General features: G+C 33.1%; 1 protein-coding gene across 1 annotated transcript in view; it reads left to right on the top strand.

Annotated features, from left to right (window-relative positions):
* Rim2 (replication in mitochondria 2) overlaps positions 1–9,946 on the top strand; it is a 103,541-nt gene extending 93,595 nt beyond the window's left edge. The window contains exon 5 of the mRNA XM_072526734.1: positions 6,889–9,946. Coding sequence (XP_072382835.1) covers positions 6,889–7,037 — 149 coding nt within the window. The 3' untranslated portion in view covers positions 7,038–9,946. The remainder of the gene's footprint in view (positions 1–6,888) is intronic.
* Positions 9,947–14,286: the final 4,340 nt, after the last annotated feature.

Genomic DNA, 14,286 nt, shown 5'->3' on the forward strand with positions numbered 1-14,286 from the left:
TAAAATGTTATGTGTATCCTGTATTACTGTATGGATGTGAAACCTGGGTTATGAAGGTTCAACAAATTAGAAGCCTTCGAGATGTGGTTATATCGTAGAATGCTCAGAATATCATGGGTTCAACACATTTCAAACAGAGAAGTCTTGAACAGAGTAGGTCAAGGTGAAGGCGACTTTATATATATATATATATATATATATATATATATATATATATATATATATATATATATATATATATATATATATATATATATAACGAGTTTATTACAGCTGCCGCCGTTTCTCGGAACCTAGCTTCCAACGCTTGCGATCGTTCCAGTCATCTACTTGTAGACCCCTATCTTCCATTGCACCTTTTATTTCTTGTCTCCACGATCTTCTTGGTCTTCCCTTTTTCCTGCGGTTGGTGGGGATCCACTGTAACATTCTCTTTGGCCATCGTTGATCATTCATCCTTTCTACATGGCCATACCATTTCAGCCTTTTGCATTCTATAGTTTCCAGGACGTCAATGTCTATGCCCATACGCTCTCTGATTTCAGTATTCCTTACTCTATCTCTTCTAGTGAGTTGGCAACATCTCCAATAATTCATTTCCATTGCTTGTATTTTGGATGCGTCATTTTTCTTTATTACCCAAAGCTCTGAACCATATGTAGCAATGCTTTCTATGATACTTTTGTATATCCTAATTTTTGTGTTTCGGGTGATGTGGTTATTCCAAAGTATACTATTCAGTTGACGTATTGCTGAATTTCCTTGGCCAATTCTAGTAGCTATTTCTTTTGTATTCCGACCATTGTTTGTAATGTTTACACCGAGATATTTATAGCTATCAGTATTTTGAATTTGTTTGCTTCCTAGTTCTAAGTGCTTTCCTTCACCTCCCACTACTACGTACTCTGTTTTTGATGGATTAATTGATAAGCCAGACTTAGTATATTTTTCATCTATTTTTCGTAACATGTAGTGGATATCATCTTGATCTTCTGCAAGTATTACTTGGTCATCAGCAAAATGCAAGCTGTACAGTGTATGGTCTCCAATTTTAACACCCATAGGTTCACATTTTCTTTTCCAAATATCCAAAACCCCCTCCAAATAAATATTAAAGAGTGTAGGTGCAATGCAGCAGCCTTGGCGAATTCCTTTGATCACTTTTATCTTTTTTGTCACTTTTTGTCCAATCTTTATTACACTCGTCACATCATCGTACAACTCCCTTACAGCATTAATGTGTCTCCATATTATGTTCCAAACGCTTTTCTATTGTTTGTTTTAGGCAGAACACATTGTCTATACAAGAACGACCAGTACGAAAGCCACTCTGATCTTCAACGTCTTCCCAGCAATCTTCAATTCGGCTTTTAATTATCTTCCCGTAGACTCTACAGATTGAGTTAGTTACACTAAGCCCTCGGTAGATCTTACAATCTTTTCTGTCGCCTTTATTTTTTGTAGAGATTGCTGATATATGCAGTTTTCCATTCTGAAGGCGACTTAATAAAAATGCAGGAAATGCAGGAAGCAGATACAGGATAATGCAGTTGATACTCAACGGAAAGATCGACGGAAAAAGAGGAATTGGTAGGAAGAAATACTCATGGCTCCGAAACTTTCATCAATGGACTGGCTTATCAGCAAATAAATTATTACATGCCACGCAAGATCGAGAACAATATCGGCAAATCGTCATGGAAGCTACTCACGCCTAAAACTTGGGCACGGTACTCAAAGAAGAAGATAAGCACGTGTGCTTGATTGTATAGTAATTGCCAGCCACTTCCAGTCGAACTCATTCTCCAACGTAGCAACAAACTAACAAACTAATTACTACATTTACTAAGCAGTTGGGACTGGGATTAGTGAACCGAGTATACTTATTACATTGTTGTGCTCCTAACTTATACTACCAATAAAAATACAATCAGAACGGACTAAGCCGCTAAGCAATGAAATATCCGAAAAAATATTTATAGCGTATAAATATATTTAAAGACCTTGATTTTAAACTCGATAAATTCGGTAATAAAATTGTGGTGTTTTAACGTTGCTTTTTCGTCATATTTCACGTCGTTATTTGCAAGTATTAGGCAGAACAACAAGAAGAAAATGTCGAAACATTTGAATGTACACTGAGCAGTAAAATTAACGGACCACCTTAAAATTGGGACATTTTTGATATCCTAATTTCCTAAACCTGTTGTCCGATTTGAGTGATTGTTTTAATATGTTATAGCCTTATTGTTTAAGACTATCGCTGTAATATATTGTTGCTAGACATGTAGATGTCATTGTATACCGGGCGTAACAATCATACTGTGTTTTTTTCTCAAAGTTAGGAAGACCCTGTGGAATATTTTAACATTTATAAAGTATTGAAATTAAAACTTAATTGTAGCCTTAGGCTTTTTTAACATTTCGTTACTGATTCATTCGCTTATGTTCGATAATAAAAGAGATATATACTTTTAATAAAAAACGTTTTTATTAGCATAACGCAAGAGGTATAGGTTATAACCTATACGTATATATATCATTAAAGTAACAAAAATAAATCAATACAATACGTGTCAGTAGCGCGTGTTCTACTTCTCCTGACGGCTTCACATCGACGAGACATACTCGAAATAAGGTTTGCTATTTGGTCCTAATCAAAATCATTCCAAATCTCGAGAGCTACTGTTTCTACTCTTGTATGGTTTTAGGAGGTAGCAAACGATGTCGTAGTCTTCTGCCAATTATGTCCCACAAATGTTCGATCGGGTTAAGATCTGGACTATGCGGTGGTCAATTCAAAGTCTAAAGATTTACTCGTTGTAAATATTCGGTTACAGTTCGTGCAACGTGAGGTCTTGCATTATCGTGCATTAGCAAAAAATTGTTACAAATATAAGGAGCGAAAGGTACAGCATGCTCAGATAAAATATAGAATATGTATCTTTCACTGTTTAAAGAACTTCCATGTAAAGGAACAAGATCTGTCCGCGCTGTTAAAGAAATTCATCCCCAAACCATTATAGACCCTCCAATAAATAAATCCGTTCTACGTATGTTGCACTGGACATAACGCTTATTTGGTCGTCGGATTACGCTTAAATGTCGATCGGAACTATTCGCTCCGTGCGTGACTGACGCGACACCTACCGCCTTCATCTGACAGTTTTGGACCTACCAATTTTCAGGTTAAATATATGACATATGTTTGACATTGTTAAATACAGGCGAAATTGACAATTATTAATAATTAACTTTTTAATTATATTTTTTCAGTTTATGTACAAAATAAATGTAGTATTAAAAACTGGGTTTCTCAAAATTCATCATAATATATCTTTTTAACCCCAAACGGAAAAGAAAGAGAAAAATCTAGTACTGGCAAATCAAGTTTTTCACGTGAAAGAGCATATACTTAATTAAAAACAGTAATAGTAAAAGTTATTATATAAAAGCTAAAGTCATCAGGCACTCTGCAGTTAGCTTAAAGCCTTATAAAATATCATTTGAGGTAAATTATTTAAATATTTCCTATTTCAATTGCATAAAAATGAGGTTATGTAATATTTACTTTTTCATATTAATAGCACGGATCCATCTTTTTCTTTTCTCTAATTTATATGTAATCTTTGGGAACCTATAAAAACTACACTTACTATTTTTGCTATTATTAACACAATTAAATACGTAACATGTATTTGCACACATTTTTGATAAAATTTATGCGTAAAAAGATTCCAATTTTGTCATATTTCGCCGCTACGCACGCTGGCATCGTTTCAAGGTACCCCTACCATGGTCACGCACGGAGCGAATAGAGGCAAAATCTAGATTCATATGTAACAGAACGTTTTCCAGTCGTCATTTGCAAATGAATCAAAAAACATAATGTTGAATTAATCAAATCATTTGTGCAAATGAATCAAAAAACGTAATAGTTGGGTTTTAATTGCAGTATTTTGTAAATGCTAGAATATGCCACAGCGTGTTGCGATCTTTGAAAAAAACACACAGTCTGATGGGTACACCCGGTATACAATGACAATTTACATATCTAGCAACAATATTATTACAGTTACAATTACTATTGCATATTAAAAAATCACTTAAATCGGACAACAGGTTTAGTATATTAGAGACATCAAAAATTTCCCATTTTTAAGGTGGTGCGTTCATTTTGCTGCTCAGTGTATATCGTATATATTTAAAAAGTACTTATTGTAGGTTAAAATAAAATATAGATACTTAAAAAATTTTATATTTTGAGAATTTTATTTTTAGAATTCTAAATACTTAAATGGGAAAATCTAATTTACATACTATTATCGCAAGCAATAAGTTATTGTTTACGGTTGTTTAAAACAAATATTATAGTTGTGTACATATATACTCTGATAACAGAGGAAGAAAATCATAAAAATAGATAACCTTAACTAACGATCGGTCTTTTCTCAAATATGTACAATAAATATTTTATTTAAAAAAATTGTATAATTCAAAAACGCCACTATTTAATCATTCACAGATTTTCATAAACATATTAACATTTAGTTGGAATTATCAATATTAACAGCGGTAAATACCAGATTTTTAAATCGGTGGGTAAAATATAAACTGCTAAAATTACTACCCAACAGAAACAGAGAAATTGAAATAAAGACAAAATTAAATATAAAAAACTCGATAAAAACAATTATAAAGAGACTCGCTAAGTCAAAGAGCAGTGGTTAAAACATAGATGCACAGAAATTGAGGAGCTTGAAGAAAAACATAACCATTGAAACTTCATCATTTTGGTTTTAAAACCCTGGGTGGGACCTAGTCTCCTCAAGCTTCAAGTTTCTCTCCAGTCGTCCCTATCCATCTTCTTCCTTCTTCAAGCAGGAATTCCCATATTTCTCATGTCTTCACCGATGTTATCAAGGAACCTTGTTCTGGGTCTTCCTCTTCGTCTCTGACCAATGGGTCTATCAAGGAGCGTTTTTCTAGCTGGTCATTTTGTTCTATTCGCATTACATTTCCTCTCCAGCTCATACGTCCTATCTTAATATGTTTTACGATATCTGGTTCCTGGGCTTTCCGAGTTTGAATTTGTGTCAGCCCGAGTGTCTGATGAAGCAATGATGCTATCTATATATATATATATATATATATATATATATATATATATATATATATATATATATATATATATACAAATATTAGTGAATATATTTAGCTGAAAGCAAAGGCTTGCTATTGCTCTGATGAAATAAAAGCCATATATTAGTCAAACCAAAAAGTCTAGCTAATGTCTCCAAAATCTTCCCACTTTCAGTGGTTCGCGCACAGAGGTGCCATCTGCTTTGGTGACAAAGAACTAAACAATTAAATAAATTGTTTTCTGTTCTCTGGTCTGTCGAAAATTTGCAAATATTAGTTACTTTCAGCAAAAGCTTGCTATTACTCCGATAAAATAAAAGCCATATATTATGGCATTAAGACCAATGCCATAATGTATGGCTTTACGAAGTAGAGATACTGAAATAACGGTTATATCGGTCTATTGATTCCGATTCAGCCGTGAAAAGTTTGACTAAGTTAAATTACAAGTGGACTTGAACAAAATTGTCTAATATCGGATATTATGCACTAAAACATCAATAACCGTTTGCATATGATTTGGAAGGGGAACAAATTTTGAATAAAAACTTAAGGATGTCGCAAAGATGTCCGATGATATTCAGATCAGGGCTGCAGGCTGGCCTACCTAGAGTATTAATTCCTTCTTCCCCCAAGTAATTTGTCACGATTCTTGCAGTATGCATTATGCTGCATGAAGACGAAATTGTGCCCAATAAATGGACCAAATGGAACTACTGCTTCTGCCAAAACATCCTCTATAGTCTATATACCGGTGAGCATTCAGGAGGCCATTGATGAAAATAAGTTCAGTTCGAGCTTTAAATGAGATTCCAGCCCAAACCATGACACCATCACCGCCAAACTTTCTTCTATAGGACATAGAAGCTTGGGCATATCTTTCATTTTTCCGTCTCCAAACCCTCTCTCGACCATCGCCAGACTTCAAACACAACCACGATTCTACAGTAAAGAGAATTCGCCTTTAATCCTGTATTTCCCAGTGTTAATGCTGTTGAGCAAAAATTAATCGATTCCTACAGTGTCTGGGTTGTAATTCGGGAACAATAGCGGGCCTTTTTGCCATTAGTCCTCTTTCATTGAGGCCTCTTCTAAACATTCTCTCACATTCACATTTCGAACCTCCTGTAGACGTTTTCTTGCAGCAATTGCAGTGCAATGGCGATTTCTTAAAAGTTCTATCACAATAAACGATCATCTCTTTGCGAGGTAACTCTTCTACGACCGGAATTAGGCCGACGTGAATATGTACCAAACTCTCCGTACTGTAGTTCTCTGAATACCTAAAGTTTCGGATACATAAACTTGCCTTCTTCGGTCTTGTAGCAATGCAATAATTCTAGCAACATCTACTGTAGATAACACCATATCTTAATTATTCACTTAGTCGAAATCCACGTTTGAAAAGCTAAATTACTATTTAATTAAATGTTTTCAACTTAGAAGATAAACAGCGACTACAGAAAACAACAACATAAACGTCAAAACTGTCAAAAGCAAACATACCTGATCGAAATAAATATTTAAATTGAGACGCAATATGAAACAGTGCATAAAACTTCTAATGAATTTTTATTTTCGGAAATTTATAGTGTGGCCACTTTTTTGCCGCTCAGTGTATATATAGATCAGTTTAATATGCTAGATCTTCTATAAAGCTGGGGTGGTACATTAAATCATTTTACGAATTCTATTGTTCTACTAATGTAGAGTTTTTGTTTTATTAATATCATTCATTATTTTTAGGTGTACGAGGAGTATACAGAGGTTTAACAACCCAGCTAGTAAGACAAATACCTAACACCGCCATAATGATGGCGACATACGAGGCTGTCGTTTACATCCTAACCGCCAGATTCAATACAGAATTCTACGGGAAAGAAGAAGAACATTAGTATTTCGAAAGAATTTTCTTAAGTCTTAAACAACGAGAGGGTGCTATCAAAATGGAGGGGTATAAACGAGTTATGTATTACAAGAAGGCTTTACTTAAGTACCTTTATATATATTTTTGTGAATCTTTGTATAGAAAATCCAGAGTATCCACTAGGACTTCTTTTAGTTAGATATGTGTATAAATGAGAAGAATTGACAAATTAAAAACCTGTTTAAGTTTGGGAATGTATATATAATAATTAGAAAATTTAAATATTATAATTTTGTTATTGTGTAAAAAGGAAAAAAATAAAATATCAAATTAAAAAAAAAACTATTTTTCCTGAAAACTATATGATCGGTGCAAGTGTGTAGGCAGTAACTATAACTATTAGAATATCTAGATTTCTAATAGAAAAATATTATTACAGATACAACTAATATTTTTGTGTCGATTGTAGATCTTTATGAGATTGGACTTAAACTTGGTGTCGTTTTAAAAATGTTCTGTAAAAACCATTCTATTCTGAAAGTTTGTTTTAAATTAATTCGTCAAAAAACCGAACTCAGAAACGTAAGTTTTCCACAAAAGAAAAAAATGTAGTTTGTGCTTGCATCCAACAGTGTCAGATTTATATAAAGTAAAATACTTGTTTCATCCAATTGAAGTCATAAATAAAACGAAGCTACGGTTTGGCCCATTTGGATTTGGAGCAAACACAATTTTAAAGTTTAAAGTCATCCGATTTCAACCAAAATTTTATAAATGTCGTGTAATATTTTTAAAAGATAAATGAGAAATTCTATTAATAGTTTTGTTATTAAAAGTCACCCCACTACTGGATTTAGATAATTATGACCAAAATTTCATGCAAATATATTTATCAATAACGAAATGTGAAAACTTGGAAAACCACATTTACAAAGATTCTGTATAATAGTCGTGGAAAATTTAGATTTCAAATAACAAAGTAATAAAAGATATTTTTGGACAAAATTTAAAATGTTTACTTTCACTGATCGATATTTAGAGTACGTACTCTTCGTAACTAACTGACCCGGCGATTTTCGTACCGCGTTAGGGCCTGTATACGAGCTCTAATGTCTTCGCGTTAGCGTCGGCTCAACCGAACAATGGCACTACCATGGATTAAATTATACGAACGATATTGCCGTCGGCGAGTCCGCGTTATCTCAACAGCAAGCGACAGCAATAATAAGTTTAATAACTGAAACTAACAGAGAACAAAAAAATACTCAAAAGACTTTCTGTACAAAAAATGCTTAATCAACTTAATGCTTTCTGATAAACAATATTTTTGGTCTTTTTTGATGTGCGTAAATATACAACGAAGACGATTTTCAGACGCGCCAAAATGCGACGTATATTGTCCATGTGGGAAACATGGAAATTGGCAAGTTGATTCCGCAAACTTCCAACGATTGGCATTGCGATTTGTTTATCGTCATTGCAAAATATCGGTATACGCGAGACCAAGACGTATTTTCCTTCTTTGTATTTTCCCTTGATGGTAGTTGTCTCAAAGACATTCATCACCTTTTTCAAAGCCAGTCTCGTTCCATTGTACAGTCGAGGTTGATTAATATTACACAGCATAATTTTAACTGATTTTTACTACTTTTTAATTGTAAATTTTGAATTGTGGGTCCAGGCCATTCCAACACCTTTAAAACTCCCCCTCTGTGGGGGGGAGGGGGATGGAATTGTGTTGTGCTCTCTGTTGTTGTGTTCGATTTGCACGACCTTGTTCAGCTATTCTAAGTGTATCCACTTCATTTTCTGTGACTCTAGAATGCAATCTGCCATGTCAATACAAATCATTTTCGGTGTCACGTTGCTCATTAGTGTGTTTAGCAAGTTAGATTGTCCTCGTAGAACATTTGCGTGATTTCTACAAGCTAAGTCAGGTCGTCTTCGTATCTTAAATTTAAAGTTCTCGTGCACTAACTACTAAACTGTTTCACTAATGACACTACAAAAAAAGTAGTAAATAGCAGTACTTTCATGTAGTCACAAAGGAAATGAATGACATATTTATTTACTGTCAAATATTAATGGTGCGTTCAAAAATTTCCTTAAAAAGATATATCAAACTATATAAAAAAGTACTAATACGTCCTTATAATAAACTAAAATAAAAATAAAAGCATAAATGACAGACCAATCAATTTACCCAGCACGCTACGTTTCATATATATATATATATATATATATATATATATATATATATATATATATATATATATATATATATATATATATATATATATATATATATATATATATAACCGGACAAGTGTATTAAAGTAAATAAACTTGAAGATAGCGACGGTTTAGTGACCTCAATCCAAAGGAGTATATATGTAATTGTTAGTATGGAAAAATAAAATGGTTGTTTTTACTATTTTCCTTACATTTTCATCAATACCGACAAATTTGTGTCGCTCTTTTTGTACTTAAAGTAAAAAAATTGGTTGAAATCGATAAATAACTTTAAATTTTACAGGGGTGTTTACAATCTAAATAGGTCACACTATATATTAAATACATTCAATTACTATGTAACTCCATTCACATACACTCCAAGTTCAGTCCTACAAAATAAAAAAATGGCTAGACGATTTAACAGTCGATCCTTAAATATTGGTAAATTACGACATTATAAAAAAAACATAAAGGAATAATTAAGTGAACACCATGGGGATATAAAATCAATCTTTTTAATGGAAATTGGTAAAAACTGTGGTAAAAGTATTTTTGTTTTTATTCGTCCTTACAAAGATTCAGATCCTTATACACCTTCCTATATGTTATTTTAGTATCAACTATAATATATCTTGCCAATTTCTTAATATTAAAGAATTTTAAACATTTGTACCAACATTTTGAACTTTCAAAAGTCGATTGCCTGGCTCTATGCATTTTTTATTGCAGATTCTGTAAATTTGTAGAACATTTTAGTGAGCTCTAATTGAAGGTCAATTTGAATATTCCCGCATAGTTGGAACAAAAAAATATAAATTATCCACATCTCAGACTGCAATTAACTGAAAAACTCAAGGGCACATCATAATGGTCACACACGAACACTACTGTACGTTAAGCCATTTAGACACAGGATCTAAGATACTTTTGGTACGCCGCCATGTCTATTTTTGTAATACCGTTGCATTGTATTAGTTAAATCATATCACGTGACACCTCATACGTCATATATGCTCTTTGTAAATGCCGCTACATTTGATTTTATATGTCATCAAATTCCTCATCCCTTCCCCTTTCCAACGGGGCCTCATACGTCACGGTCAGACGAGAAATATATTTCAAAATTTGAGCACTTTTAATTCTTAGAAGCATTGACAAGCATGCTATTTAGGGTTGCAGGAAATAAAATTAAGATAGCTATGATGGTAACCAACGTTCTAAAAGGACATGGTACATGAAGAAGAAGATTGACAAAGGAGCAATAAAATATATTGAGTAGTTGAATAACAAAACTTCCAGTTTGCGTAATAATTTCTATGATTTTTGATTATGACGATTGTCTTAATTCGTATTAATGGCTTTATCAAATTTGACTTTTTTTGCTATTCTTGACCTGAGGTCAATGTCAAAGGAAATGTGCGATAGTATATTAGAATTTATCGAAAATAACTGAATTTGTGAATTTACACCCGTTACGCCGTCTGTAGAAAATATAATATAATATGTACGAAATAATATATTCCTAATTGATATAGAAATAAGAAAAGAATAAGTGAGTAAGAAGCACCATTTAATATTTTGCCCGTCTTTCTAAAATCAATCTCTCTAGCAACCTTAATTAATCATCTGGAGGTATAAGTTAGTAATTAAATTTCAGATATTAGAGTAATAAGAATTTAAATATTTAATAATTTTTATTCTTATTTGATACTCATATTTTTTTCTTCTTCTTTAAGTGCTCTCTCCGCTACTGAAGGTTGGCCATCATTACAGCAAATTGATCTCTTGTCTTTTGCAGATTTTTGTAGTGAATATGTATCCATTCGTTTCAAATCTCTTACATATAGAAAGATGCCATCCTGTTGATTTAGATTCCGCATGATGCCTATTACTTTTGTTTTCTCTGTATTGACTTTTAGTCCCTTCAATACTTTAAACTATAAAAATTGAGTCGTCAGCGTACCTCTAGTTACTTAAATTAAGTAATGACTTTCTCCATGTTCCATTCACCAGATTCTGTTTTAGTCATATTACTCTTTGAAAGTGAGTTAATGACTGAAATGGTTCTTTTAAATATCTAAAAATTGTATTTTTAAACTGTTTCAAACCTAAACTTATTCCCAAATAGACAGATACTAAAACAAAAAGAAAATCGGAGAATCAAAACTAATACAGTTTTTAGACAACTTTTTAGCATAAGTTTTATTGAATGCATTGAAAAGAAAAGCACTTCAAAAGTGTGTAAAGCATTTAATTCCTAGCTGAGCGCTTTCGTCTTACAAAGTCATCTTCAGAGTTATTTTCAAAATTTAAATAGTACCGCTACAAAAGAGAGATCCCCTGGTTCAAAAAGTGGAACAAAATTTTTTCTTCAAAATTTAAAAACTTTATAATGATCGGTATATTGTCTTATTTTCCGTTATGTAGGAGCCAAGGTATTTAAATTCTCCTACTCGTCCCAGTTTTCTCCAAGCAAGTCTATGTTCCCAACCATTCCTCTACCACCCAACCACATATACTAAGTTTTCGACATGCTAACGTTAAGTTCTCCTTTTTCAATAGCCCTTCTCCAACACTCTAACTTCTCGTCCAACATTTCTTTGCTCTCCCCTACTAGCACGATATCATCAGCAAAGAGCATTAACCAAGGAGCCCCCTCTCTTACTTTCTTTGTCAGTACATCTATAACAAGATTAAACAGATATGGACTAAGTGAAGAGCATTGATGCAAACCAACCGTCACTGGAAAACTTTCGGTGAATCCCCAAGAAGTCCTTACTTTGGTTTAAGCTTTACTGTATAAGTACATACTTCTCAGGAACCCATTTCTCCCTCATACATCTTCATAGTTCTTGTCTAGGAACTGTGTCGTACGCCTCTCTCTCTCTCTCTCTCAGTCTCTCTCTCTCTCTCTCTCTCTCTCTCTCTCTCTCTCTCTCTCTCTCTCTCTCTCTCTCTCTCTCTGTAATGTAAAATATAGCTCTCTTTTCTTGCGCCGTATTTCTCTATCAACTGTCTCAAGGCAAACAAGGCATCCGTTGTTTTCCTGGCATAAACCCAAACCGTTCTTCTTCTATCGATGTCTCTTTCCTTAACTTTCGCTCTACAGTTTCTCCCAAATTATTATTGCTACAAAATATCAACCCCTTCCTCGCCTAGAGCTTTCCAAACGTCTATCAGGTCCTACTGCCTTCTAATTCTTCATCCTGTTTAACGCCTCGACAACTTCATCTCTTTCTATCCCCGGTATTACATTCTCCCGGTGTCATTAGGTTATACCAATTATAAATATCAGTGATCAGTGACACGGGGTGATGGCTGAAACCCGTTACAGTCCTGAAACATAAGAATGGTCGTGCTCGTCCGCCATCCATCTCGAATAAATTGTCAGCAGTTTTTTAAGTAGTTTCAGCAAAACATATAGATCATATATAAATTATTTTGCTGAAATGGATATCACAGTCTCAACAGTTTTTTGTTTTGTCATATTCTTTGAATTCTGTTTTGTCGTGATGTCTAGATTGATCATGATATTAACCACCAATGGCTACATGTAAGAGAGTTTCGCACGAATACTGATGACAATTGAGAAAATAAGAAATAAGCAAAAAATACAAAAAAAGACATAATAATGATTCCATTTTTATGAAGACAGCTCGAATGCATCCTATTCTAACTTGCTGAACCAGTTTTTCTGTAATAGAAGACTGGGTTACTAGTGTGTTTATTAATTTGTAACCCTCATTCCATGTGTGTCTGGCATTCAAACATCTTCCAGGTCCTCTACATTTATATTTACATATATCCCAAGCCTTTAAACACTCTTGCCCTTAAATGCGCCTATTTCAGCCTTCCTTATGTTCAGATATGAAAACAAATTGTATAATCATTATCATCATCATTCTGGATTAACAACCCTGCGTGGGTCGTAGCCTTCTCAAGAATTTCTCTCGATTCCTCCCTATCCATCGCCTTTCTCCGCCAAGCACGTATTCCCATTATATTGTATTGCATTGTACAATTGTATCTTTTTGTTATATTTTTGCTCGATGTGTTAAATATATTGCTTCCTTCTAAAAAAATAATCCAATGGTATAATATTATATTTCTTTCTATAAATATTCGTACTATTTACTACCCTTAATAGAAATTAACCATAATTCAAGTACGTTTTATTTGATGTTTCAATTTCTACTTCGGAAATTTCAAATAAACGTATTTCCAACTGAAATTGTGGTTAATTATCGTATTAAGGGTAATAAATAATATTAATGCCACAAGAAAATCGCTTCCGAACAATATTAAATATTAGTAATTGTTTTAGGTTAGAGATACATTTTTTTTTCTTTTTATGGATAAATATACACAGTGGTTCAATAGGAATTTGATTAGTACCCTTTAAATTATTAGCTTTTTAGAGAGTTTACATTTTTCTCTTTCCAGAGTAAAATTTTAGTAGAATATGCAAGTATTCATGTCGCTTTATATATGTAAAAAGTTTTTTTTGGTAGATGTACATATTTGTTAAAAGAATATATTATTATTAAGAGTATGTTGTTTAAGTATAGTTATATTACAGATTTTACTTAGATTTTTTCCATATTTGGTCAACTGTTAAAAGAACTGAAAGTTTGATATTATGTATTGTAAAGTTATTAAATAAATGAATGTACTATAGGAACTGAGTTTTTTTTGTTATTAAGTTTTTAGCATGAAATTACAACGAATGAAATCAAGGTACATCCTGTCTACTTACTAAAACAGAAAAGTAATTTTTGGGTAAATCTTTGAGAGTAGAAAATCTAACTGGTGCCTCCGTTCAGACCTCTCCTGTCACTTTTTTCTTCATCCTCTTACGTTTATCGTTTTAAGGTCGTCTTCTATGCCTTCCAATCATCTTTTTCTGGGACTTCCTGTCAGTTTCCACTGGAACATTTTCTTTCATATTTTTGTAGCATCTTGTCTCTGAATATGAACCAGCCATGCCATTCTCTGGCTTTTTATAAATGGAATAATATCATACTCTAAGTCGCTCTTCAGTC

This window comes from Diabrotica undecimpunctata, chromosome 3, assembly GCF_040954645.1.
Source record: "Diabrotica undecimpunctata isolate CICGRU chromosome 3, icDiaUnde3, whole genome shotgun sequence".
In the NCBI taxonomy this organism is placed as follows: Eukaryota; Metazoa; Arthropoda; class Insecta; order Coleoptera; family Chrysomelidae; genus Diabrotica; species Diabrotica undecimpunctata.